Here is a 25893-nt window from a genome sequence, read left to right as displayed (position 1 = left end):
GGATAGGCAGGATTGGAGGGCTGTGATGAAGAGCGGAGGGTAAGAAATGCATTCTGGGTTTTGTAGTACTGAATAACTGTGAAACCAGGTAGTACAGTACTAAGACCCAATAACAAATGGATTTTTGGTGATTGCAGAATGGGTTGGGCAGGTAAGCAATGCTATGTGATTCTGCAAAGTACACTCTAAATGGCATTCCCTGTGGATATGCCATAAATGGTTAGATGGGAATGTCCCCTCCCATAGTGGTGGCTGATGGCATACCCCTTTATGCTCCCTATGTGGTGACCCAATACAGAATATAGTATTCTGCCCATCCTGTGTGGCAGATGTTGCCTTCAGTGTCCGTCTTGGGCCCACGTTACTCAATATAATGCAATTTTATGCTATAGTTAATGTTCTGGCATTTTCTATGCACCTGTTGCTTTAAAGGGGTACTCCGCCACTGGACATCTTATCCCCTATCCAAAGGATAGGGGATAAGATGTCAGATGCTGGGGGTCCCGCCGCTGGGGACCCCCAGGATCTCGGCTTCCGGAAACGCTGGAGGCTTCGGCTCCTGACCACGGTGACGTGAGATTGTGATGTCACGACTCCGCCCCCGTGTGACGTCCCACCCCGCCCCTCAATGGAAGTCTATGGGAGGGGGCGTGACAGACGTCACACGGGGACGGAGTCGTGACGTCACTATCTCACTTCACCGTGGTCAGGAGCCGAAGCCTCCAGCGTTTCTGGAAGTCGAGATCCCGGGGGGTCCCCAGCGGCGGGACCCCCGAGATCTGACATCTTATTCCCTATCCTTTCAATAGGGGATAAGATGTCTAGGGGCGGAGTACCCCTTTAAGCCTGTTAAAACCTGTTGTTAGGGGAGTGTGCATGAGGTAAACCAGGTGACCTGTCAGCCCAATAGGAATACTGCAAAGACTAGGTGGAAGTAGAGAGTTTAGCTGCAGTCCTCTGCGGAGTGCACAGCTAGCAACACCTGCTGTGAGCTGAACTCCTGAGGTACAGCCTGGAGAAAGTCTGAAGAGAGAGTGTGAGGTGTTCTGAGGAGGCCTCAACCTAACAAGTCTAATCCTACAACCACGCATCTTCTAAAGCACGTCCCCTGCGCTCAGGGAAACATCAAAACCTAGCGGTAAGCACTCAGTCCCGGGGATTCAAGTCAGACATTCAAGTCAGTCATTCTGCAGCACTAAAGTCGGTGTGGGTTGCCATACAGCCAGGTTTGATGGGACTTGTAGTTGGAAGGGAGAATTTAATGCAGGCCACACTGGGTAGACAGATGACTTGACTTGACTGACTTGTGACTGACAGGACGGTGACTTTAGCTTACTTGCACTTGACTTGTGGCTGCAGGACTTGACTTGAGGCCTCCACTACTCTAGACACACACACTAGGCATGACTTGACTGGACCTCAGCAGGAAGCAAGAGCAGAGCTCAAAGAGAGAGAAGCTCCACCCAGGGCTTATATGGGGGAGAATAGCAGAAAGCCCATAGGTCACCTTTGGTACATTTTATTAAAGGCATAACACATCTTTTAATATACGCTATATATACAAATGGGGAAACAACTATAGGGGGCCCTGGGGACACTGAGGGACACTGCCTGACAGGGCAGGAAAGGTACAGGGCAACACCATCCCATACTGGGCCACCACAAACTGCCCCTCTTAATTACAGTCGCCCTCGACATCCAGTCCTGGAGGGCGGACGACCAAAGTGACCACTGGGGCCAATGACAGTTCCTGAGGCATTTTTTTTTTAACCCAATGTCCTTTCCAGATCTGATAACAGAGATGAGTCTATGTGGCATGGTGAATGTCCATACATGCTCTTGAACATATATGAGGACTTTTGACCTTTGTAATGGCATTGACACTCTCTAACAACAATATGCATAACAATTATCAAAGACTTTTCGGATTGGGCTGCCAGAGGCGATCTACCCAATGCCTTGGCTACTGGGGTCCCTTGGTTTTACACAATTCCCCCCAGAACTCATACTATATACATATTACCCTAGACATTAATGTTACTTTGATATTTGGTTACCTCTGTCACTGTACGTATTTTGTAGAGCTATCAGGAATACCTTCTGGCCAGTAAAATATCCTGCACACTTGGACATGAGAAAACATTAGACGACTTTCCCCTTAACGCTTGGTGGCAGGAGACCAAATGGATCTGAGTCCCAATCTTCAGAGGGGAAATAGGCGAAGGGGATTTGCGTAGGATTCTTGGGCCTAGTGACGGCTGCTGCCGGTTGCCCTCGCAGGCTCTGTACAGGGGTGTATTTTACAATCTCCCCGCTCTCTAGGGAGTGTAGAGATGGAGGGAGGTAGTCTCTCTTCACCGTTCTCCTGTTAACTAGAATAGTACCACCGTGGTGACAGTCCATTAGTGTGCCATACCCCCTCACTCTGTCGAACTTGATGACTGTGGCCCTCCGCCGTTCTAGGGGGTGACTCTTCCTCTCGGGGTTGCTCTAGCCTTCTTATGTACAAGGCTTCAAGGCTCTTCGTGTCCTGCTGCTGGACTTGATGAACTTCATAAGGCATGATTTGAGGACCATACTTTTTTCTCCTCTGCGCCCTTAATTCTTCCATGATGGCAGCCACTTCGGCCTCCCGTTTAGCCTTCTCGGCCTGGGCAGTTGGGACAGAAGGATGTGACTTCCCTGGTAGGGGTAGGAGATGACCCCTCATGAACTGGATAAGTGCCAGCTCATCGCCAAATAACCACTTGGGTAGCGGTGGTGACTATTTTCTGCCGGGGTTGCAGGCCAGTCTACGTCGTCCTCGGCAGCGGGACTTGATAACAGGGCTCCGATAGAGATCTTCTGGAGACAGTCCGCTAATTCTTGGAACATGTGCGCTGCGGCGATTCTCCGTGCCTCTGGTGCCATCTTGGGACTCTCTGCATGGGTCGTCTGCTGCGCATCCGCCATCTTCTTGCTCTCACTAGGAACTTCCGCAAGACTGAAGAGGTCGGGCTCCACTCCGCTTCGTATACCAGTCTCCAGCAAAACGGCTGCTGGCCGAAACTTCGTCATCAGCAGGGCCTGGGAACAGAAGTGACTCAGCGGTGCGTCCTCTTCTTCCACCCCCCTAGCAACAAGGGGCGGACCTTTCAAGTTCCACTTGGAACTAGGAACTGCGACTTGGCTTCCACACCCGGGGGCAGGACACTGGCCATGGCAGGATACTTTTGTGCGCTTTTCTTCCAACAGATTAACCCATACATTTAGGGTGGCAGACATCTTGACACGTAACATTGCTTCAGTACGAATTTTGCACATAACTACTTCAGAGTTTTCCTCAATAACAGATGAGTCTTTTCTTCACCTCCCCTTCTATTTCACAAGTGCCTCAGGTAAAACACATTCCACTAACAAAGTCCCGTACACTTTCTGGCGCAAACTTTATTCGCATCGGCATGCGATTTTTCTTGCAGACATTACTGGCCACAGTTCAGACTAGGGGGGAGGATTTGTGGCATAAGGCGCACACCCGTATCCTGTTTCTGACGCCAAAAGTTGTGGTGAGGGCGGAGTTTGAGGTGCAGGGCAGATGTTGTTACCCTAGGGGCAGATGGCATTAACCCCTTGTGTTTGTGACGCCAGGGCATGGTTTATCCTTGACCACCCGAAGGTATACTGCTGGATCTTGGGCTAGGCACTGGGGCAATGAAGACACCGACGCCAAGTTACGGACAACGGTAGCTTTACTGAGGGTAGACAGTTGGAACAATCTATGCAGTACAGCCAGGGCCCAAGGAGGTGACCAGTGACACAGACAGGCCTCGCAGGTTTGCTGAGACTTGAAGTTGGATGGGAGAATTTAATGCATGCCACGCTGGGTAGGACAGATCACTTGGCTTGACTGACTTGTGACTGACAGGACGGTGACTTGACTTGAGGCCTCCACTACTCTGGACACACACACTAGGCACGACTGACCTCAGCAGAAAAGCAGAGCTCAAAGAGAGATAAGCTAGCTCCACCCAGGGCTTATATGGGAGAGACTAGCAGGGAGCCCATAGGTCACCTTTAGGGTCAGCTGGTCACTGGTACCTCCTGAGTAACAATCACATGGTACATTTTATTAAAGGCATGACACATCTTTAATTTACACCATATATACAAATGGGGAAACAACTATAGGGTGCCCTGAGGACACTGCCTGACAGGGGATTAAAGGTATGGGGCAACACCATCCCGTACTGGGCCACCACACTACTAAAAGTCCCAGCAAGGTGATAGGCTTCCAAAGTTTACCCTGCACCTCCCTTTGTACCAATCTGAGCTGTAACGGATTTTACATCTATTCTGCCTCAGTAAAGCCAGTTATCTGTAACCTTGCGTCTGATTATTTATTGCCCCGTGCCTGGCACAGGAGAAGCTGTCTCAACCTCTGACGATGTATAGGCTAACCGTGCCCTGGCATCACAAAAAGGTTCATTTGTATTTTACCCTCACCCGACACCACACCTATACTATGGCTGAAGGAATACCCCTTTATACTCCCCCATTGTGGTGTCTAATGGCATTCCTAATGGCATTCCTTATGCTCCCTAGAGTAGTGGATGATAGCATACAACTTTATGCTCCCCATATTGGTTGGTGATGGCATTCACCTTTATGCTCCCCCTAGTGGTGGCTGATGGCATTCACCTTTATGCTCCCCATATTGGTGGCTGATGGCATTCACCTTTATGCTCCCCTAGTGGTGGCTGATGGCATTCACCTTTATGCTCCCCATATTGGTGGCTGAGGGCATTCACCTTTATGCTCCCCCTAGTGGTGGCTGATGGCATTCACCTTTATGCTCCCCCTAGTGGTGGCTGATGGCATTCACCTTTATGCTCCCCATATTGGTGGCTGAGGGCATTCACCTTTATGCTCCCCATATTGGTGGCTGATGGCATTCACCTTTATGCTCCCCCTAGTGGTGGCTGATGGCATTCACCTTTATGCTCCCCCTAGTGGTGGCTGATGGCATTCACCTTTATGCTCCCCATATTGGTGGCTGATGGCATTCCCCTTTATGCTCTCCCTAGTGGTGGCTGAGGGCATTCCCCTTTATGCTCTCCCTAGTGGTGGCTGATGGCATTCCCCTTTATGCTCCCCCTAGTGGTGGCTGATGGAATGTGCCTCTATGTCTATGCAGGGAATATGTAGCTCTGTATTAAAAAAAAAAAACTGAGCTCCATCCCCTGTAAAGATATTTTAAGAACTATTATACAGATTTGTTGATACGAATATAAAGAGTCTGTCACTTGGTTCTAATATGAATGCAATTATTCAGGCCTGGAGCCCAGATAAGACTGCAGATATTATTGAATGTATCATGTTAATCTGACATACTAGTTATGTAACACATCTTGTTATCACATCATGTGCTGCCAGGACATTGACAGGTTCTCACATACAATCTGTAGACTCTTTCTTACTCTGCTTCCCAAACCGCCTGTGATTTTTGGATTTTCACCTTGAATTACGCCGCATGTTCCAAGGCGTATCTAAGGTATCCCTTCCTGCGCTGTGGTACCATGAGGGCCTGATTGATTACATAATGCAAGGAAGGAAGCATCAAATACGGGACTGGCAACATGATAGCTGGTGATGGTATCACTATAGGGCAGTGTTTCCCAACTAGTGTGCCTCCAGCTGTTGCAAAACTACTCCTCACAGCATGCACGGACAGATGCACACTGGTTGGAAAATGCAACTATAGGGAATGGCCAGAGCCTGTTAGGCCATTCCAGTGGTATGGCCGTGCATGAGCTGCTGATCACAACATTTAGAGGTATGCATTACTGCAGCCACATGGACCATACGACATGTGAACAGGAGATGTTAATTGACCTGGGTGGAGCGTTGGTGGCATGCTCTGTGACCTGTGCACAGGTAAGTGTGCAGGGAAGGGGAGGAGGGGAGCGGTGACCATCACCTACAGTGAATGGCGGATCCTGTGCTATCTATCTATATATAGCTCTTACCTGTCATTGTTATCCTGTCTGACTATCAGCTATTGTGAATGGTGGATCCTGTAACATCTATATACAGTGATCCCTCAACTTACAATGGCCTCAACATACAATAGTTTCAACATACAGTGGTCTTTTCTGGACCATTGTAACTTGAAACCAGATTCAACATATAATGCTACGTACAGTCCAGATCTGCGAAACATGTCAATGGCCGGAAGAACTGACCAATCAGAATGGATATTCACTGGTAAAACCCCTGTATTAGCGCATGCACTGTAGTACTGAAGTGCATGCACTGAATTCCTGTCTGGTAGTGCCCCCTACAGTACAGGAAGGTATTACATGTTCAGAACTACTCTTAACCTATGTCACAGTTAGCTGACACCAGGTGAGGGCGGCTCCATTTTACTTTTTTAGGACACAATGTGTACTGTACAGGACCCTGGAGAAACTCCTGTCCTCTACATAGCCAACGGCTGTCCGGTCATGCTGGGATTTGTAGTTTTGCAATAGCTGGAGGCAGTCTGGTTGGGAAACACTGACATAGACAGTGATTACAGCTCCCAGCAGATCTTTCTTACTTTTATATATAAGGATTTGCTTTATCTATATTAGTTATCTACTTATTTTTCTTTAATCCTCACTTTCTTTTCCTATTTTTGGATGACATTTTGGTGGCTTCAGAACCAATTACCAGGTTTCCATAGAGTTATGGTCTCAACATACAATGGTTTAAACATACAATGGTCATCCTGGAACCAATTAATATTGTAACTTGAGGGACCACTGTATAGGTATTACCGATCATTGTAATCCTGTCTGACGATCACCTATTGTGAATGGTGGATCATGCACCAACTATATATAGGTTATTACCTGCAGTTGCAATCCTGCCCGATTCTGCTCCATGGCCTAGAGTAGAAATTGCAAAATCTAAAAAAACTTTGGGGGAGATTTATGAAACCTTGTGCAAAGAAACTTTGTAGTTCAAGACTTTTATACTGTGTATGCACACCATAACGCTTTCTGTATTCCTCAGGCCGCCATGGGAATAGCACATCTTATCACCATGGCTATGGAGAAAGAAGGCATTCCCAGAGACGAGGCCATCAAGAAGATCTGGATGGTTGATTCAAAGGGACTTATAGTAAAGGTGAGTGGATATTATTATACGTAACTGTATATGAACATTCATCAAAGGAAAACTTTAAAGTTCGAAGTTAGAGGTATATAGACGATTACTTTCTGAAGATTATATGGCTGTGCACACTTGCAGTACATTTTTCAGCATTTTTTCAGCATCATAAAAGTTACCATTCTTTACAGACCTAAAAAGTCTCCCATTTTTTCAAACCTTTTTGGGCTACAGTAAAAGCTATGAGGCTATTTGCAAAGCAGACATTTTTTTGGAACATTTTAATTCCAAAGATGGTCCCATGTGGGCCTATAAATACTCTCCTGTCTGCAGCCGGAGCCCATCAAAACTCCATGTTGGCAACATCATAATGCAGCAACTATGTTTTTAAACCATGCTGGCACCATTAAAAAATTACCAAAGTCCCCTGTGGACAATAACGTAACTCGTATAATACTGTCCAACATACAAGAACATAACTTCTAGATACTATTTACTAGTGTTGAGCAGCATAGGCCATATTCGAATTCGCGATATTTCACGAATATATGGGCGAATATTCGTCATATTTTCGCTAAATTCGCATATTCATAATATTCGCGTTTTATTTTCACATATGCGAAAATTTGCACGCCAGTCTCACACAGCAGTATTAGAGCCTTCTTTACATCACACAAGCTGGAAGCAGAGAGGGATGATCACTGTGATGTGTACTGTGAAAAAAAAAAAAATTAAATAAAACGAATATTCGTAATTACAAACATATAGTGCTATATTCGCGAATATTCGCAAATATGCGATATTCACGAATAAAATTTGCATTGCGAATATTCGCAAGCAACACTACTATTTGCGAAGTACAAGAATATAACTGCTATGAGGCTAAGTTTCCACTTGCTTTTTTTCTGGCAGTTTTTGGAAAACTGCCACTGAAGTTTTTGAGCCAAAGTCAGAAGTGGATCCATAAGGGAGGAGAAGTATAATCCCTTCCTTTATATGTCCTATTCCTTTTGAATACACTTCTGGCTTTGGCTCAAAACTGCAGTGGCAGATATCCAAAAACTGCCAGAAAAAAAGCAAGTGGAAACTTAGCCTAATACTGCTTCTAGGTATAAGAATATAACTACTATAGTACTGCTCCTATATACAAGAATATAACCACTATAATACCGCTCCTATATACAAGAATATAACTATTATAATACTGCTCCTATATACAAGAATATAACTACTATAATACTGCTCCTATATACAAGAATATAACTACTATAATACTGCTCCTATATACAAGAATATAACTACTATAATACTGCCTCCTATATACAAGAATATAACTACAATAATACTGCTCCTATATACAAGAATATAACTACTATAATTCTGCCTCCTATATACAAGAATATAACTACTATAATACTGATCCTATATACAAGAATATAACTACTATAATACTGCTCCTATGTACAAGAATATAACTACTATAATACTGCTCCTATATACAAGAATATAACTACTATAATACTGCTCCTATATACAAGAATATAACTACCATAATACTGCTCCTATATACAAGAATATAACTACTATAATACTGCTCCTATCTACAAGAATATAACTACTATAATACTGCTTCTATATACAAAAATATAACTACTATAATACTGCCTCCTATATACAAGAATATAACTACTATAATACTGCTCCTATATACAAGAATATAGCTACTATAATACTGCTCCTATATACAAGAATATAACTACTATATTACTGCTCCTATGTACAAGAATAGAACTACTATAATACTGCTCCTATGTACAAGAACAGAACTACTATAATACTGCTCCTATATACAAGAATATAACTACTATAATACTGCTCCTATATACAAGAATATAACTACTATAATACTGCTCCTATATACAAGAATATAACTATTATAATACTGCCTCCTATATACAAGAATATAACTACTATAATACTGCTCCTATATACAAGAATATAACTACTATAATACTGCTCCTATATACAAGAATATATCTACTATAATACTGCTCCTATATACAAGAATATAACTACTATAATACTGCTCCTATGTACAAGAATAGAACTACTGTAATACTGCCTCCTATATACAAGAATATAACTACTGTAATACTGCCTCCTATATACAAGAATATAACTACTATAATACTGCTCCTATATACAAGAATATAACTACTATAATATGATGGGTACATTTTTATAAACTGCTTCATACACCCCCAGTTTTGCACATGATTTATAGAGAGACTCCAGGAAGCTTTTAATAGTTTTTGTCTCTTTCCCAAGGGGCATTGCTTGTTCAGGTGCTGCCAGCTGCATGACATAAGGTAAATTGTAGAGTAGACCTAACCTTCCTAATAGATGCTGTCATCTCCACTAATACTAATACAGATCGGACCCTTTCTGTTTTATAAGGGTGTAACATGTGGGGCCTCTATAGGGTAACACTGGCTGTAAACATCAGAGATTCATTAATGACTTTCAGGCTGTGTTCACATTTTGCAGTTTAGCTGCTGTGCTGACTATAATGAAGATAGGTGGGGATAAGCTGTTGGTTTTGGTTTGACAGGGAAAGATGTGGTTATCCACCTGTTTTAGGGAAAATTAGTTTTATGCCAGCCAGATTAATGTAAAAGGTGGATAAACTATGTGTCTCAGGCTGTGCATCTCAGGCAGGCTGTGTGCGTCTCAGGCAGGCTGTGTGCGTCTCAGGCTGTGTGTGTCTCAGGCAGGCTGTGTGCGTCTCAGGCTGTGTGTGTCTCAGGCAGGCTGTGTGCGTCTCAGGCTGCGTGTGTCTCAGGCTGTGCATCTCAGGCAGGCTGCGTGTGTCTCAGGCTGTGCGTCTCAGGCAGGCTGTGTGCGTCTCAGGCAGGCTGTGTGCGTCTCAGGCTATGTGTGTCTCAGGCTGTGTGTGTCTCAGGCTGTGTGTGTCTCAGGCAGGCTGTGTGTCTCAGGCAGGCTGTGCGTCTCAGGCAGGCTGTGTGCGTCTCAGGCAGGCTGTGTGCGTCTCAGACAGGCTGCGTGTGTCTCAGGCTGTGCGTCTCAGTCAGGCTGCGTGTGTCTCAAGCTGTGTGTGTCTCAGGCTGTGTGTGTCTCAGGCAGGCTGCGTGTGTCTCAGGCAGGCTGCGTGTGTCTCAGGCAGGCTGCGTGTGTCTCAGGCTGTGCGTCTCAGGCAGGCTGTGTGCGTCTCAGGCAGGCTGTGTGCGTCTCAGACAGGCTGCGTGTGTCTCAGGCTGTGCGTCTCAGTCAGGCTGCGTGTGTCTCAAGCTGTGTGTGTCTCAGGCTGTGTGTGTCTCAGGCAGGCTGCGTGTGTCTCAGGCAGGCTGCGTGTGTCTCAGGCAGGCTGCGTGTGTCTCAGGCTATGTGTGTCTCAGGCTATGTGTGTCTCAGGCTATGTGTGTCTCAGGCTGTGCGTCTCAGGCAGGCTGCGTGCGTCTCAGGCAGGCTGCGTGTGTCTCAGGCTGTGCGTCTCAGGCAGGCTACATGTGTCTCAGGCTGTGTGTGTCTCAGGCTGTGTGTGTCTCAGGCTGTGTGTGTCTCAGGCTATGTGTGTCTCAGGCTATGTGTGTCTCAGGCTGTGCGTCTCAGGCAGGCTGTGTGTGTCTCAGGCAGGCTGTGTGTGTCTCAGGCAGGCTGTGTGTGTCTCAGGCAGGCTGTGTGTGTCTCAGGCAGGCTGTGTGTGTCTCAGGCAGGCTGTGTGTGTCTCAGGCAGGCTGTGTGTGTCTCAGGCAGGCTGTGTGTGTCTCAGGCAGGCTGCGTGTGTCTCAGGCTATGTGTGTCTCAGGCTGTGCGTCTCAGGCTGTGCGTCTCAGGCAGGCTGTGTGTGTCTCAGGCAGGCTGTGTGTGTCTCAGGCAGGCTGTGTGTGTCTCAGGCAGGCTGTGTGTGTCTCAGGCAGGCTACGTGTGTCTCAGGCAGGCTGCGTGTGTCTCAGGCTATGTGTGTCTCAGGCTATGTGTGTCTCAGGCTGTGCGTCTCAGGCAGGCTGTGTGCGTCTCAGGCAGGCTGCGTGCGTCTCAGGCAGGCTGCGTGTGTCTCAGGCTGTGCGTCTCAGGCAGGCTACATGTGTCTCAGGCTATGTGTGTCTCAGGCTGTGTGTGTCTCAGGTTATGTGTGTCTCAGGCTATGTGTGTCTCAGGCTGTGCGTCTCAGGCAGGCTGTGTGCGTCTCAGGCAGGCTGCGTGTGTCTCAGGCTGCATGTATCTCAGGCTGTGCGTCTCAGGCAGGCTACGTGTGTCTCAGGCTGCATGTATCTCAGGCTGTGCGTCTCAGGCAGGCTGCATGCGCTCAGGCAGGCTGTGTGTCTCAGGCTATGTGCTACATGCTGGGAGTTGTAGTTTTGCAACAGCTGGAGGCACACTGTTTGGAAAACACTGCTGTACAGTATGGGAGTTTACCAGACATCATCTGATCTACAGTATATGTCATATGATCGTTGGCCCAATAATGGCGATGACGGGGTCACATGAACGCTTACGGAAATGTTGAATCTGTGTCATTGTGATATAGTACGTACCTCAAATGTTAATGTATATGTACTAAAGAGGATATAGGGGGAGATTTATCAAAACCTGTCCAGAGGAAGAATTGCTGAGTTGCCCATAGGAACCAATCAGATCGCTTCTTTCATTTTGCAGAGGTCTTTTAAAAAATGAAAGAAGCGATCTGATTGGTTGCTATGGGCAACTCACCAACTTTTCCTCTGGACAGGTTTTGCTAAATCTCCCCCTATGTATCCTAAAAAACACATAACAATGCTTGAAAGGAAAAAAAGACTTAAATTTCTTCTGGTTTTAAAGACCAAAAATGGAGGAGCCTTGTTAGATTTTACTGCATGGGCCCCGGGCTGTTCATATTTGCCTTTGTTTTTTTTTTTCCGGCTCTCGCTCATGACCGACTTTTTTTTTGCCAAGAAATAAACCAAAACCATATTTTCTATTCTCCGTCCTGGAAATAATCTGGGACAATGCATTTTTATTTTTTTATAATTTATATTTTTTTATAATTTTGTGGGCAGTGATATCATCCCAAATAAAATAACAATCGTTGCGGAGGACTCCGCCGGGACTTAACCACGAGAATGCCATTTACTGTACGCAGCAGATGGTCACAAACGCCATAAATAAGAAAAAGAAAAATAAGCGAACAACTGTGGTCGCGCTGATTGCTCCCTGGTTATTGCTATTGTCTGACCCAGAGCGATGGGACGGTCATGGTGGAATCGAGAGCTCATGGCCAACAGTTCCTGCATTAATATTTTTTTTATTATTACTATTAGTTATTAAAAAAAATATTTTTTTTATTTTAGTATTTATTTTACATTGTTATACTTATTTTTATATTTATAGACCTTGTGTAGTCAGATTGTGCAGTAACAATACCATCTTTCCCTGTTTCTTACTAAAGTGCATTTACTGCAGCTGGGACACAGACAAGCTCAGCACTGCTCCCTGCCTGTCAATCAGAAAAGCAGGAGCCAGCACTGTGCTCGTAGCACAGCAGAGCATATCCTGACTCTGCATGCCCTCATTCATTTTACTATCTAAACTCCCATCTTTCTTCTCTCTGCACATGCAGTTGTAAACCGGGTGGAGAAGATTCAGAGCTGCCAGCTGCTGTGTTCACAGCCTCTATGCTGGGCCATGCCCCTTCCTCCCTCACACTAGGACAGCAGAATGAGCAGCCAAGAAGACAATAAAACAGTTAGAAAGAGGGGATTTTGAATGAAAAGAAAAACTGGGATAATGTCAGTGAGAGTCAGGGACAGATGGGGGGGGGGGGGGAGATTAGGGAGAGTTTAGATCATGGTAGGTACTCTTTACTACAGTGACTGACTTCGTGTCATTTTCCTGACCGTATACGACTTTTGACCCTATCTAAACACAAAAACATGCCAAAAGTCTCATATGATCGGAAAATGACCCAAAAGTTGAGTCGCTACTATAACTTACTACTGTTGTCAGCCATTATGGAGTTTATAGATAACGCTCTATGGTCATCGGGCCACCCAACCTGGAAATCAACAGATGAGATATTAGGCCCAATTTGTCTGGTCTTCAATATTACACCACATTAGGGTTTTACTTACTCATCCCCCTAGATTTATTATCTTCCGATTTTTTTATTTTTTTAATATATATATTTTTTTTACTTAGTGTATTTGGCTGGTTTTTCACATGTGCGCCACTTAGCGCCAATTGTGTCACTAATGTGAAAACAGACCAGTTTAAAGTTGGTTATAAAAGTGAAAGCAACATTGGTTGCGCCATTAAGAGGCAATTTGCACCAAAAAACGTAAATGAAAACTCTTAGTAACTGTCTCAAGACATATGCAAAAACAAGGGGCATGTCCCCTTTTAGGTCGGGTTCACACTAAGGAATTTCCATGAGTTCCCATTCACTACCGCAAAGTCCAAGGACATCTCCAGCGGATCCCGCCAAAAAATAGAACATGTTCAATCTTCCCGGCGAAATCACATTTTTCTTCGGTCTGAAAAACTGAAAACACTAAAAAAAAAAAAAAAAAAAAAAGCATAATAAAAAGTCTCCTACGAAAAGTGTTGGCTCTCAGTGTGGTAAATCTGGGCCGTTGTTTTGCTTCCCGAATTTCCTTTGGTAATTGATTCCTGTAGATGTGAGTCTGTACTGCTTCTTTTTACATAACTGTCATTAAACAAAATACAGGAATGGGGGTCAAAATACAGGTCAAAACTAGAAACAACTCCTAAAAGGTAACCAAGCAGACATCCTGCCCATAATGAATATGAAAAACAATTGAACTTTGTATATTGAAAATTAACAACATAAAAACCTAAGATGAGGGGGGTAACCTAAATTAGACCCATTAGTTGACCACAACAGTTCACGTCCCCTAGCTTTGCCTACCTCTGTTCGATCGCAAGACTGTCTTCTTCCCCAGTTTATGGAACAATTAGGTCTGGCGTCTAACTCATCCGGATGATGGAGAATTTACCCATTTCTCCAATGTACACAGTTCGTGGTCTCGAATTGACTACTTTTTAGTCAGTTCGGATCTCTAACGAGTACATTCTGTGGACATTGGAGACCTGGCACTCTCTGATCATGCCCCGGTAACCTTACAATTTTACCCCTCATGCATTCTGACATTCTGTGGTGGTTCCCTTCTCTTCTGGTGAAGGATCACTCATTTGTGGAGCAATTGAGGGCATGGTGGCTAGAATTCAAGGTACATAATGATTCTCATTGCTCGAATCCAGTTATTTTCTGGGAGACCGGTAAGGCGGTGCTCAGGGGCTGTTTAATAGCGCACATGGCAACTCTAAAAAGCTCCTCCCTCACCCAATTTAACAAGGCTAGTACCCGCTTACTAGCTGCTTATGCCCTTTTTCTTACCTCCCCTACAGAGGCACATAGAGATTAATGGAAGGCTGCTAGGACCCAATTTGACCCTATGGTTTCATAGAAGAGCGACTTAGGCGCTCACACTTTGAAGTAGATCTCTTCCGCCACAGGAATAAGGCTGGTCGCCTGATGGCTGGTCTGGCGAAAGGTAAATGCCCCCCGTCCCATATTACAGCTCTGAATGACACATCTGGCGCGCTTCGGACTGACCCCCACTTGATGAATACATTTCTGGCCAACTTTTATACTAATCTGTATAAGGATTCTCCCTCTGATTTATCTGCTGGGGAGGCCTTCTTGAGGGGTTTGGATCTTCCCTCACTGACGGACGATCAGAGGGATGTCCTTATGCACCAATAACTGAAGAGGAGATTTAATTTTGTGATCCAACATTTCCACAACGGTAAAACACCGGACCCCGACAACTACTCTGGGGAGTTTTATAAATCCCTTCTGCCCCAAATTTCCCCAATTTTATTTGATGTGTTTCGTGATTACATGTCCTCCGGCTCCCTGTCCAATGACGCTTCTTTGGCGTACATTAAGGTATTGCTGAAGCCAGGCAAAGATGCTACAGATCCCAGCTCATATCGTCCTATACCTTTAATTAATCAGGACATTAAAATATTATCTAAAATACTGGCCAATAGGTTGTCTCACTTCATGCCGGCCCTGATCGGACCCACCAAGTGAGGTTTATCAGGAACCGCTCGGCCACCATGAACTCGAGAACAGTCTTAGATCGTTGGATCGGTTGCAGCATCAGCCCCAGCCAGGCGAAAAACCTGCTTTACTAGCCTTAGATGCCAAAAAGGCTTTTGATAATGTCTGATGGGACTAGCTGGAGTTGTTGCTGGACCTTCATGACTCTTTTCGTATCTATTTAACAGAGGTCTACAGGGCTCCCGTGGCAAGGGTATATACCCAGGGTATCCTCTCGGCCCCTATTTCTCTATTTAAAGGGACTAAACAATGTTGTCCTCTTTCCCCCTCCTCTTCGACCTGGCACTTGTGCCTATGACTAGATCTTTGTTGACCTTGAATATATACTGGGGGATACATGTGGAGGGCGGGGGAAGAGGTCAAGCTCACCATATTCGCAGACAACGTCTTACTATTCATTAATTCCCCGGACACGTCATTAGGACGTATCTTAAATAATTTGAACCTTTTTGGTTTTTTTTCGGGATATAAAGTAAATCTCAATAAGTCGGAATTGCTTGCCTTGGGAACTACCCCACTGCGCTGGCTCCCTACTGTAGCAGGGTTGGGTATCAGGATTGCCCCCTCCTCCGTTACCTACTTGGGGATCAAGGTGGATAGGACTCCAGACACGATCTGTAATCTGAATTACCCACCCCTTTTTTTCTAAAATACGAGCGGAATTGTTGAGATTCAGACCCTCCCCTTACTGTTGAAACTTGTGGATGTACGCAATCTAAATTCGGCCTTTACGAAATTTATACGGGCGGGCAAGCAGCCACAAAACGCTTTAACTAAACTTATGCTGAGCAACAGGACGTGGGTCTCAATTTTCCAAATGTGAGAGGGTACAACCTGTCCTGTTCGTTCCGTTTTGTCATTGATTGGATACATGGCTCCTCCTTCCATGCCATCACATAATTAGAGAGGGCATTGGCAGCTCCAAGGGATCTGATGGCCCTTCTTCACACTTCCTACTCCAAACTGCCTTCCTTGGTTAAGTGCTCTACTCTACTATGTGACACGGTGGTGGCGTGGAAGGAGGTAAGGAAACTATTTCAGCTCCTCTTTTTAGTCTCCAAACACCTTCCCTTAACGGGCCATCTGGAATATCTTGGAGGTATACCTTCACAGACACTTGCCTTTTTGGGCTTCTAAGGGTTTGACCACAGTCAGTCATCTGATAGGCCTAACAAGAGGTGGCTATCGTCACAGTCTCTGCAGTTCAAATTTGATTTATTTTTTGATAAATGGAAGGTGTTTATTCTTTCCCAATACACAGCATCGGAAATAATTGATATTGTTACCCCATTTAGTTCTACTGAATGTTACTGTTTGGGATTCTTGGGAGGAACACTAGGGGCCTTGTGGCTTCCCTCATAGTACTAGCTCAAATGGTTTAATTACTATTGGAGTTTGGCCTTCCATGCGTCCCTTAGTTCTCTCCTAATTCTGTGCCCTCTCCACCTACACCAAGGTTACCGTCCTCCATGTTGTCATCACCTCCAATGTTCTGATCATTTTTCTACTTTGTTTAAAGGGCCGAGGAAACCTGAATCATGAAAAGGACATGTTTGCCCATGATCATCCTCCGGTGAAGACTTTAGAAGAGGCAGTGGAGGTATTGAAGCCTACAGCTATTATAGGTGGGTAAAGAATTACAGTGTACAATGAAACGTCTTAGACATGACAACTCAAAATTGGTGTCTTCTCAAAGGAATGCATAATAAATGTGGACTTTTTCCTACAGCCCATAAAATATGTACACTCATAGACAAAAAAAAAAATGCACCAAGATGGAGTTGTTGGTTCAAACCAAAAGAAAATTTCTAGGTGTAAATGTAATGATAATAAAATATGGAAGTGATTACAATATTAGAGGGAAAGGAAAAGTTTATTGAAGAAAATGGTAGAATTGAAATGAAACATTAGTACCCTGTTGGGCATCTCTAGCCTGGATATAGGATGAGATACAGTTGGGATACACGGAAGCACTAGTTCCCTGTTGGGCATCTCTAGCCTGGACACATGATGAGATATCGTTGGGATACATGGAAGTGCTAGAACCCTGTTGGGCATCTCTAGCCTGTATATCAGATGAAATACCGTTGGGATAAATGGAAGCTCTATTACCCTGTTGGGCATCTCTAATATGGATACATGATGAGATACCATTGGGAATAAATAGAAGCTCTATTACCCTGTTGGGCATCTCTAACATGGATACATGATGAGATACCGTTGGGATAAATGGAAGCTCTATTACCCTGTTGGGCATCTCTAACATGGATACATGATGAGATACCGTTGAGATACATGAAAGCACTAGTTCCCTGTTGGGCATCTCTAGCCTGGATACAGGATGAGATACGGTTGGGACACATAAAGTTATACAGGTTCCGTATGGCATCCTGAAGCACTTTTCCCACAGATTTTATAGCTGGGCCTGTAGATCCTGCACACTCGTAGGTTGCTAAAGCTGATGTCCTATAAATTCCTAATAAATTATAAATTTGGTGACTGGGCAGCCAAGAAAGTGAGACAATCTAGCAGAAACGTTCCTAGGAAACACTTACTATTTGCGGGCGACCATTATCCTGCTGTATATACCAGCTTCAAGCCATAGGGGTGACAGATGTGACCACAGGATGTCCTGTACATATCGGCTAAGCTGTTAGTGTTCCTGTTATCACTAGTAGGAGTGACCGCCATATGTGATAGCTTCCCAGATCATTACACCAGCAGGGGGCAAGTGTGTATGTAGGATTGAAGCGCTCACCATGACCTTCATTGGATCCCACACATATCATAGATTTGTCGCTAAAGACAATGTAGTTTGTCTGTTACATTCCAGGGTTCTCATTCCAAACACCACTGCACACAATGGCAACGATGGCTTACTATCAATGGCAGGGACACAATGGGCGCTGTGACACTAAATTACCTTCGGCTACCTACCTGGAAATAGGGGGGGGGGGTGGAAGAGACAGGCGAGTCTATTAAAGAGACGAGCGGGGGGGATTTGTTTTGAAGAGATGGGGGGGGGGGCAGTAATAAAGGTGCCACCTGTGTCTGAATGAGCTTTTTGAAAACTGACCTCATGTAACCATTGCTCCAAACACCTCCTTAGAACTTGGTCAGATCAGCCTAAATAGTCGGCAGTTTCTCTCAGTCCAATGATGGGCCTCTTCTCAGTCAGTCAACTGATTATATCTTCGGGTGCATGTCTATCAGTCACCGATCTCTCTCCAAGAGTACACTGCCCTAAAGAAGCCTCTGAGAACCTTTTAATCTTGCAGCGGGGAAAGCCGGTTTACTGCCTCATGTGACCATGTGTCTAACCCAGACCCTACCATAACTGCATGCCCAGTATTGCAGCAATCCAACACCTCTATCTGGATGCATTATTTTTATAGTCAGTGATTATATAGTTTTATTGTGTAGTTGGACTTGCAACCCAAAGGTTGTTGAGCAATTGAAATTATCAATGATGGTGGAATTTATTCTTCTTCTTTTCATAGGTGTTGCTGCTATTGGAGGCGCATTTACGGAAAAGATCCTGAAAAACATGGCGGCGTACAATAAAAGACCAATTATATTTGCACTAAGTAATCCAACCAGCAAGGCGGAGTGTACGGCGGAGCAGTGCTACCAGCTGACGGAGGTAAGGGGAGAGTTCCGCCAATATGTTTTATGCAATTAATAGTTCTAGATCCAGATCCCCGAAACTATCGACCATGAAATATTTAGCAGCAATACAGTCATGTATCAAACTTATATTTAGAACAAATTTATAGTTATAATAATAAACATTATTTATTATAATAATTAACAATTATATTTTATTATATTTATTGTTAATAATGATACTACTACTAATACTAATTATTATTAATGGTAGTTGTAGTAGTAAAAAAAATGTATTATTGATTTAATAATTATTATTTTATTATTATTAATAATTATTGGTTATTAATAATAATTGTAATGATTATTGTTAATTATTATTGTTATTATTAGAGTTGAGTGAACTCATAGCGAACCTCGTGGCTCGGCCTTTGATTACTTTAGTCAGCGTAAATTAGTTCAGCTTTCCAAGGGCTCTGGTTGCCTGGAAAAGTCTGGGATGACAGTCTTAGGTCTGCTAGGTCTGTATCCACCTTTTCCAGGCAAATGGAGCCCTTGAAAGGCTGAACTAATATATACAGACTAAAGTAATCAACAGCAGAGCTGCCAGGTTCGCTATGAGCCAATTTACTGTAAGTTCGCTCAATCCTAATTATTATTATTATTATTATTATTATTAATAATAAAATCATTATAATTATTAAATAATTATAATTTTTTTTACTACTATTATTATTACTATTATTATTATCCATAAAGTCACTGGTGTACATCAGTGTTTCCCAACTAGGGTGCCTCCAGTTTCTGCAAAACTACAACTCCCAGCATGCTGGGAATTGTAGTTTTGCAACAGCTGGAGGCACCCTGGTTGGGAAACACTGCCCTATAGTGATGCCAGCCCCAGCAATCATGTATATAGAGGTTGAAGAATCCGTGTAGACTACGCACCTTTGCAGGCCCTCGACGCCAGATAAAATGGTGCCAATGAGCCTCCTCACTAGATACCCCATTATAGATGTTTTTGTTTTTTGTTATAGTTTTATTATATTTTATTATATTATAGTTTTTTTGTGTGGAATCATCCATAACTGCTGATAACCATTAAAGATAGTGTCCATTTTTTTTTTTTTTTATCTACATCATCGTATTCACAAAATGTGTCCTCCCTGCCCCAGGGTCGTGGTATTTTTGCCAGTGGGAGCCCATTCTCTAAGGTGACCCTTCCAAATGGACAGACCTTTTATCCGGGTCAAGGTAATAATGCCTATGTCTTTCCCGGTGTGGCTCTGGGAGTCATCGCCTGTGGGGTCCGACATATCTCTGAGGACATCTTCCTGACCACAGCAGAGGTACGTGTTTCTAAAGCGAACTGTATAGTCAGCAAGTAAAAATGTAGATATTGTTTAATCTATCCCGTTCACTTTTATGGTACCTGGAAACTTTTGTCTCCTCTTAGGCTATTGCAGAAGATGTGACTGCAGAAAATCTCGCTGAGGGCAGATTGTATCCTCCACTAAGTAGCATAAGAGAAGTGTCCTTCAAAATTGCCGTCAAGGTAAGATTTTCATAGTAGATTTCAACCCTTCAATGTAAAAGGGAAAAATCACAGGTAATCCCGAATACACATGTAACACACACAGATTTTTCTCACAAAGCCATATAGCGTTACTATTCTGCCTTATCTAGGCCTTCAGTTATACAAACTGCAGCTGTTGGTAACTAAATTACACTATAATGATAATGAGATGACTTTGTGGACTCTGACCCAGGCTAAACTGCAAAGCTGACAAGTGAGCTAAAGAGTGTTGTGTGTGCTATAGTGGCCAGTGTAAATAGGGTAATATTTCAAAAAAATATAAAAATGCTGTGTTGTGCTTTTATATTCTTCTGTTTTCAAACTCTGTTACTAGTCCCTTATGGTATAATATCCTTTTTATGTTTTTGCGGATTTCTGTACCTTATCGTCTCCTAGCCGATGTCCTGTTTTTGTTTAGTTTTTTTTGTTTATTTTTCTGTTTAATTTGTTTGTTAAATATGCAAAAAGAATCACTTAAAAAAAAATATATCATAAACACCTGATTAAGTTGTAATTTGCTACTTTCATATATTTATATATATTTCCCGTTCTTCTATTGTATATATATTTCCCGTTATTTCAAAAACGTTTCAAATGTCACAGAGACATGTCAAAACATGTGGCCCCACAAACTTATAATGGGGCCGCATGACTGAGATCACCCAGCGATTCGATTGGAGTGAAGTGCCCTTAGCTGACTGATCAAAACTTTTGACCTGTCAAAAAATATTTCATATGACAGGGACACTTTAAAAAGGAAAGCCACACTACAGTCTAATGCAATGTCAAATATTTCAAATATGTTGACAATAGATTTGCATAAATTTATAAGAATTTCTGTTTCAGGATAGAAAAATAACTAAAATGTGTGTATGTGTGTATATATATATATATATATATATATATGTGTGTGTGTACATATATTTATATATAATATATATGAGATTTATCAAAACCTGTCCAGAGGAAAAGTTGCCCATAGAAACCAATCAGATCGCTTCTTTCATTGTTCAGAGGCCTTTTCAAAAGTGAAAGAAGTGATCTGATTGGTTGCTATGGGCAACTCAGCAACTTTTCCTCTGGACAGGTTTTGATAAATCTTCCCCTTAGTCTTCAGATATAGTCACCATATTATATTATATCACTGTAGATGGCACCTACAGAGGTTCCTGTACTATGGAGGCTGAGGTTTACAGAACACATCAGGCGTCAGTCATGACCTCCGTAGCTTTATAGAATCTATTCATCCTATGATTGTGCTCCGCAGTCTACAGTACTGGACTCCGTAACCAACCGTTCTTCTTATCGGCTTCTTAGGTTGTCGACTACGCTTACAAGAATAATTTGGCTTCGTGGTATCCAGAGCCCCAGGACAAGGAGGCGTTTGTGAGATCCCTGGTCTACAGCCCGGACTATGACTCCTTTACCATTGAAAATTACCAGTGGCCAGAGAACGCCATGGCGATACAAGACGTGTAACCTGCATCTTGTCATGGTCATTGTGATGTTGCACTGTTAAACACTCCACCGGGAGGACTCCGAAACAAGCCCATATCAAACCTAACCATAATCCATAAAGCAAGGAACCATCACCTGGAATACAATGAATGTAATACAAGCTTATCCTTACGTGGCCATCACCTGACCAGTGGGTTTAATGTGAATCTATAATGGTGGATTAAGGATTTATTAATCAAATATGTCCCACTATGGCTTTACGGGTACTAGCCCTGGTCTGGGGATTCGGATCTCTGGGCTATTAAAGGGGTACTCCGGCCCCAAGACATCTTATCCCCTATCCAAAGGCCCCCTCCCATAGACTTGCATTGAGGGGGTGGGGCGTGACGGCACACGGGGGCGGAGTCGTGATGGCACGATACTCCGTCCCTGTGGTCGGGAGGCATAAGACTGAGAGCCTCCAGCGCTTCCGGCAGTACTTACAGGTAGGTGCTGAATGCTAGATTGCGGCGGGACCCCCTAAGATGTCTTGGGACCAGAGTACCCCTTTAACCATGCTGTATTCAAATGGCCACCATCTTATAGCAACTATGTGAACAGCAGTGTCAACCATTTATCCTCAACACCTTACAAGACCATCCAAGATGTAGGCATTGGCATACAGCATGGGTAAGGATCCCGATCTCCAGAGACACAAGTCCACGTTGGGCAGTCGGGTTGTCAGGCAACTATACAGCGCCCTTTGAGTTTCATGCACATGTTCTTCAGGTTGAATAGACAGACGTCAATATTAGGCAGCGGGGTTGTCAGACAACTATATGATGCCCATTGAGTTTTGTATACAAGTTATATTAATAGGAATTAGACCTGTGGATGAAACCCGCTGGGCCCTGTACTGTTGTCCTCAGTAGTCCGACCGCTCAGCATGGACATGAATCTCTTCCTAATGTCACCTGCAGCCATTCCCGTTTCTTATAGGGGAGTACACTAGGATCCCGTACATTTGATGATAACCAGGCCACAATTGTGGAGTCGGATCACCCAATGCATGTTCAGAAAAACCACTTGTATGCTGGCACAGCTAACAAAATGGCCGCCGCCACCATTACCGATGTGGCTCCTAAACTGTCTATGACCATGTAGGATCTAGAAAAGCCTAAACCACTGAAATTGGTCTCTGCAAGAATATTTTGCTTACAAGTATGCAGTAACCTTGTGTCATTTGTATACATAAGGCCTAGTCTTTTACTGTACTTCAACATATAATGCTCAGAGAGGAGCCATGTTGCCCATAGCAACCAGTTTGCAGCTTTACTTTCTTTACCCTGGCATGGGAAATTGAAAGCTTTAAAGGGGTATTCCGGACAAAAACATCTTATCCCCTATCCAAAGGATAGGGGATAAGATGTCCGTGATCTCCCTGCAGCACCAGCATTCTATGCGGGGCTGCGTCTCCAGTTTCGGAAACCTCCGGGTTTCCGGGACTGGGGACGTGACGTCACGCCACGCCCCCTCCATTCATGTCTATGGGAGGGGGCTTCACGCCCCCTCCCATAGACATGAATGGAGGGGGCATGGCATGGCGTGACGTCACGTCCCCAGTCCCGGAAACCCGGAGGTTTCCGAAACTGGAGATTCACTACTTGCGTAGAATGCTGCAGGGAGATCGCGGGGGTGGGGGGGGGGGGGGTCCCAGCAGCGGTCCTTTGGATAGGGGATAAGATGTTTTTGCCTGGAATACCCCTTTGTTTGGTTGCCACCTGGACAAAATGGCTCATATCTAAGTTCTATACATGAAGCTTAGACATTTTGTGTCATTACAGTCTTACGAGAATATTACATTTTTTTAAATGTTGATTTTATACTAAACATGGCGGGTATCAAAAAAAATAACCACTGTGTTTCATTGTACCATGAACAGCGTCCGTCAGCAGCTACAGACCGTTCCTACAGACGGCCATAGACAACAGATGTCGGCCCAGGGTGAAAACAAAGCATCATTAGGGCGAAATCTTTCCTGTTACCCCTCCGCCATTTTGTTTTAGTACAAAAATCGATGTTACGTGCCGATATATATGTAATGTATGTTGCCGGCTGTACCCAACATTTTATCGCTTACTGGCGCAGAGTCTTTTCGGTTTTGTGATATTTTACATTGTGTACTTAGCTGGAGCTAATGGCTGTTTATAGGGTTTTTTTTTCCCACCGTGGCGATGGCGGTCTGTCAGCTGGGACATCCACTAATGTTGTGGGTAACTGACCACATGTGCGGTCATCGAAACGCGTGGAACTTACTGAAACCTATGTATCTGTTCACACTACAGAACCCAACGAGGACAATTTCCTTGCTAAATTCTTCTTTTGATCGGTGTCCTTTCTGCTCCATGTTGTAGGGGTACTCCACTGGCCAGCATTCGGAAGTGATGGGGGTGTGGCCGTGATGTCACAAAGGGGGTGGCAGACCCCCGCCGCATGAAAACGGTGCTCGGAACATTTACTTCCCAATGCTGGCCAGTGGAGTACTCCTTTTAAATGGAGCAGAAGCTATGCTGAATCGGCGCTTATGGGACTTATATTTTTGGCGCCTGTTCCCATGGAATTTGCTGCAGCAATAAGCGCTGAAACTCAAAGTCCCATTGACCAATAGGCTTTTACTATCGGATCCGGCAGAAGAAGATTAAACATGGTCAATCTATCGCCATAATTTGAATCCTCCTCGGAAGTTCCGTTGTGAAACTTCCGTAGTGTGAACACAGCCGAGGAAAACCCGTTAAAGGGGCACTCCACTGGAAAACCATTTTTTATTAAATCAACTGGTGTCAGAAAGTTAAACAAATTTGTAAATTACTTCTATTTAAAAATCTTCATCCTTCCAGTACTTAGCTGCTGCTTTCTGCTCCACAGGAAGTTCTTTTCTTTTTGAATTTCCTTTCTGTCTGACCACAGTGCTCTCTGCTGACACCTCTGTCCATGTCAGGAACTGTCCAGAGCAGGATAGGTTTGCTATGGGGATTTGCTCCTGCTCTGGACAGTCCCTAAAACGGACAGAGGTGTCAGCAGAGAGCACTGTGGTCAGACAGAAAGGAAATTCAAAAAGAAAAGAACTTCCTGTGGCTCATACAGCAGCTGATAAGTACTGGGAGGATCAAGATTTTTTTTAACAGTAATTTACAAATCTGTTTAACTTTCTTGCACCAGTTGATTTTAAAGAAAATGTTTTCCAGTGGAGTGCCCCTTTAAAATCAATGGGAGTGTGCTGCAAGGCTGATTCCACCATGAATTTCGTTATTGTGAATGAGTTACCCCTAATACTGCAGACATTGGATGCCGTCCGTGAACTGTGTAAATTATCTTGTGCTCGTATCCGAATCGTAGCGTGACCCCAGCCTTAGGCTCCGCCTCTAATCCGTGCAGATGCCTCAAGATTCCTTAAACCAATGTAAGGATCCTTGGCCCTTGTGATGGTGACGTGTATGCACTATTACTTATGTGACCGAATGTTTCTGTTATACTCGGACCACCGGGGAAACTTTTATACTTGTAACTCCTTTTAAAATAAACTCGGCTTCTTTTACATGACGCTCTGTACACTTATCGCCATTATGTCTCCGTCACTCTTGTCTGGTCATGTTGTTTTTATTATTTTTAACCTTCCGCTCTGCTACATTTACAGCAATTCTTTCCTGTATAAAGCTTTTATATAAACTTGAAATTCCTGTTGAAATATTTTCCGACTAGCGTTAGCATGTTATTACCAGACATCTTCAGGCCTCAGGTATGTGCTATAGAATTGTAATGGCCACTTTATAAGGTACACATTGCTAATACTGGGTTGGACCTCCTTTTGTCTTCATTCTTGTTGGCATATATATCTACAAGGTGCTGGAGACGTTCCTCAGAGATTTCCCCCCCCCCCCCCCCCCCATATGGACATGATGACATCACACAGTTCCTCCATATGGACATGATGACCTCA

At 44.0% G+C, this 25893-nt stretch overlaps 1 protein-coding gene across 2 annotated transcripts in view; it reads left to right on the top strand.

Annotated features, from left to right (window-relative positions):
- ME3 (malic enzyme 3) overlaps positions 1-23386 on the top strand; it is a 212023-nt gene extending 188637 nt beyond the window's left edge. For both annotated transcript variants that reach the window (XM_056561390.1, XM_056561391.1), the window contains exons 10-15: positions 7036-7149; positions 16797-16902; positions 18778-18920; positions 20059-20232; positions 20340-20438; positions 21777-23386. In XM_056561390.1, coding sequence (XP_056417365.1) covers positions 7036-7149; positions 16797-16902; positions 18778-18920; positions 20059-20232; positions 20340-20438; positions 21777-21938 — 798 coding nt within the window. In that variant the 3' untranslated portion in view covers positions 21939-23386. The remainder of the gene's footprint in view (positions 1-7035; positions 7150-16796; positions 16903-18777; positions 18921-20058; positions 20233-20339; positions 20439-21776) is intronic.
- The last annotated feature ends 2507 nt before the right edge of the window (positions 23387-25893 follow it).

This window comes from Hyla sarda, chromosome 2 (genome assembly GCF_029499605.1).
Source record: "Hyla sarda isolate aHylSar1 chromosome 2, aHylSar1.hap1, whole genome shotgun sequence".
Classification (NCBI taxonomy): domain Eukaryota; kingdom Metazoa; phylum Chordata; class Amphibia; order Anura; family Hylidae; genus Hyla; species Hyla sarda.
The sequence above is the reverse complement of the archived record's forward strand: the minus strand, read 5'-3'. Positions and strand labels throughout refer to the sequence as shown.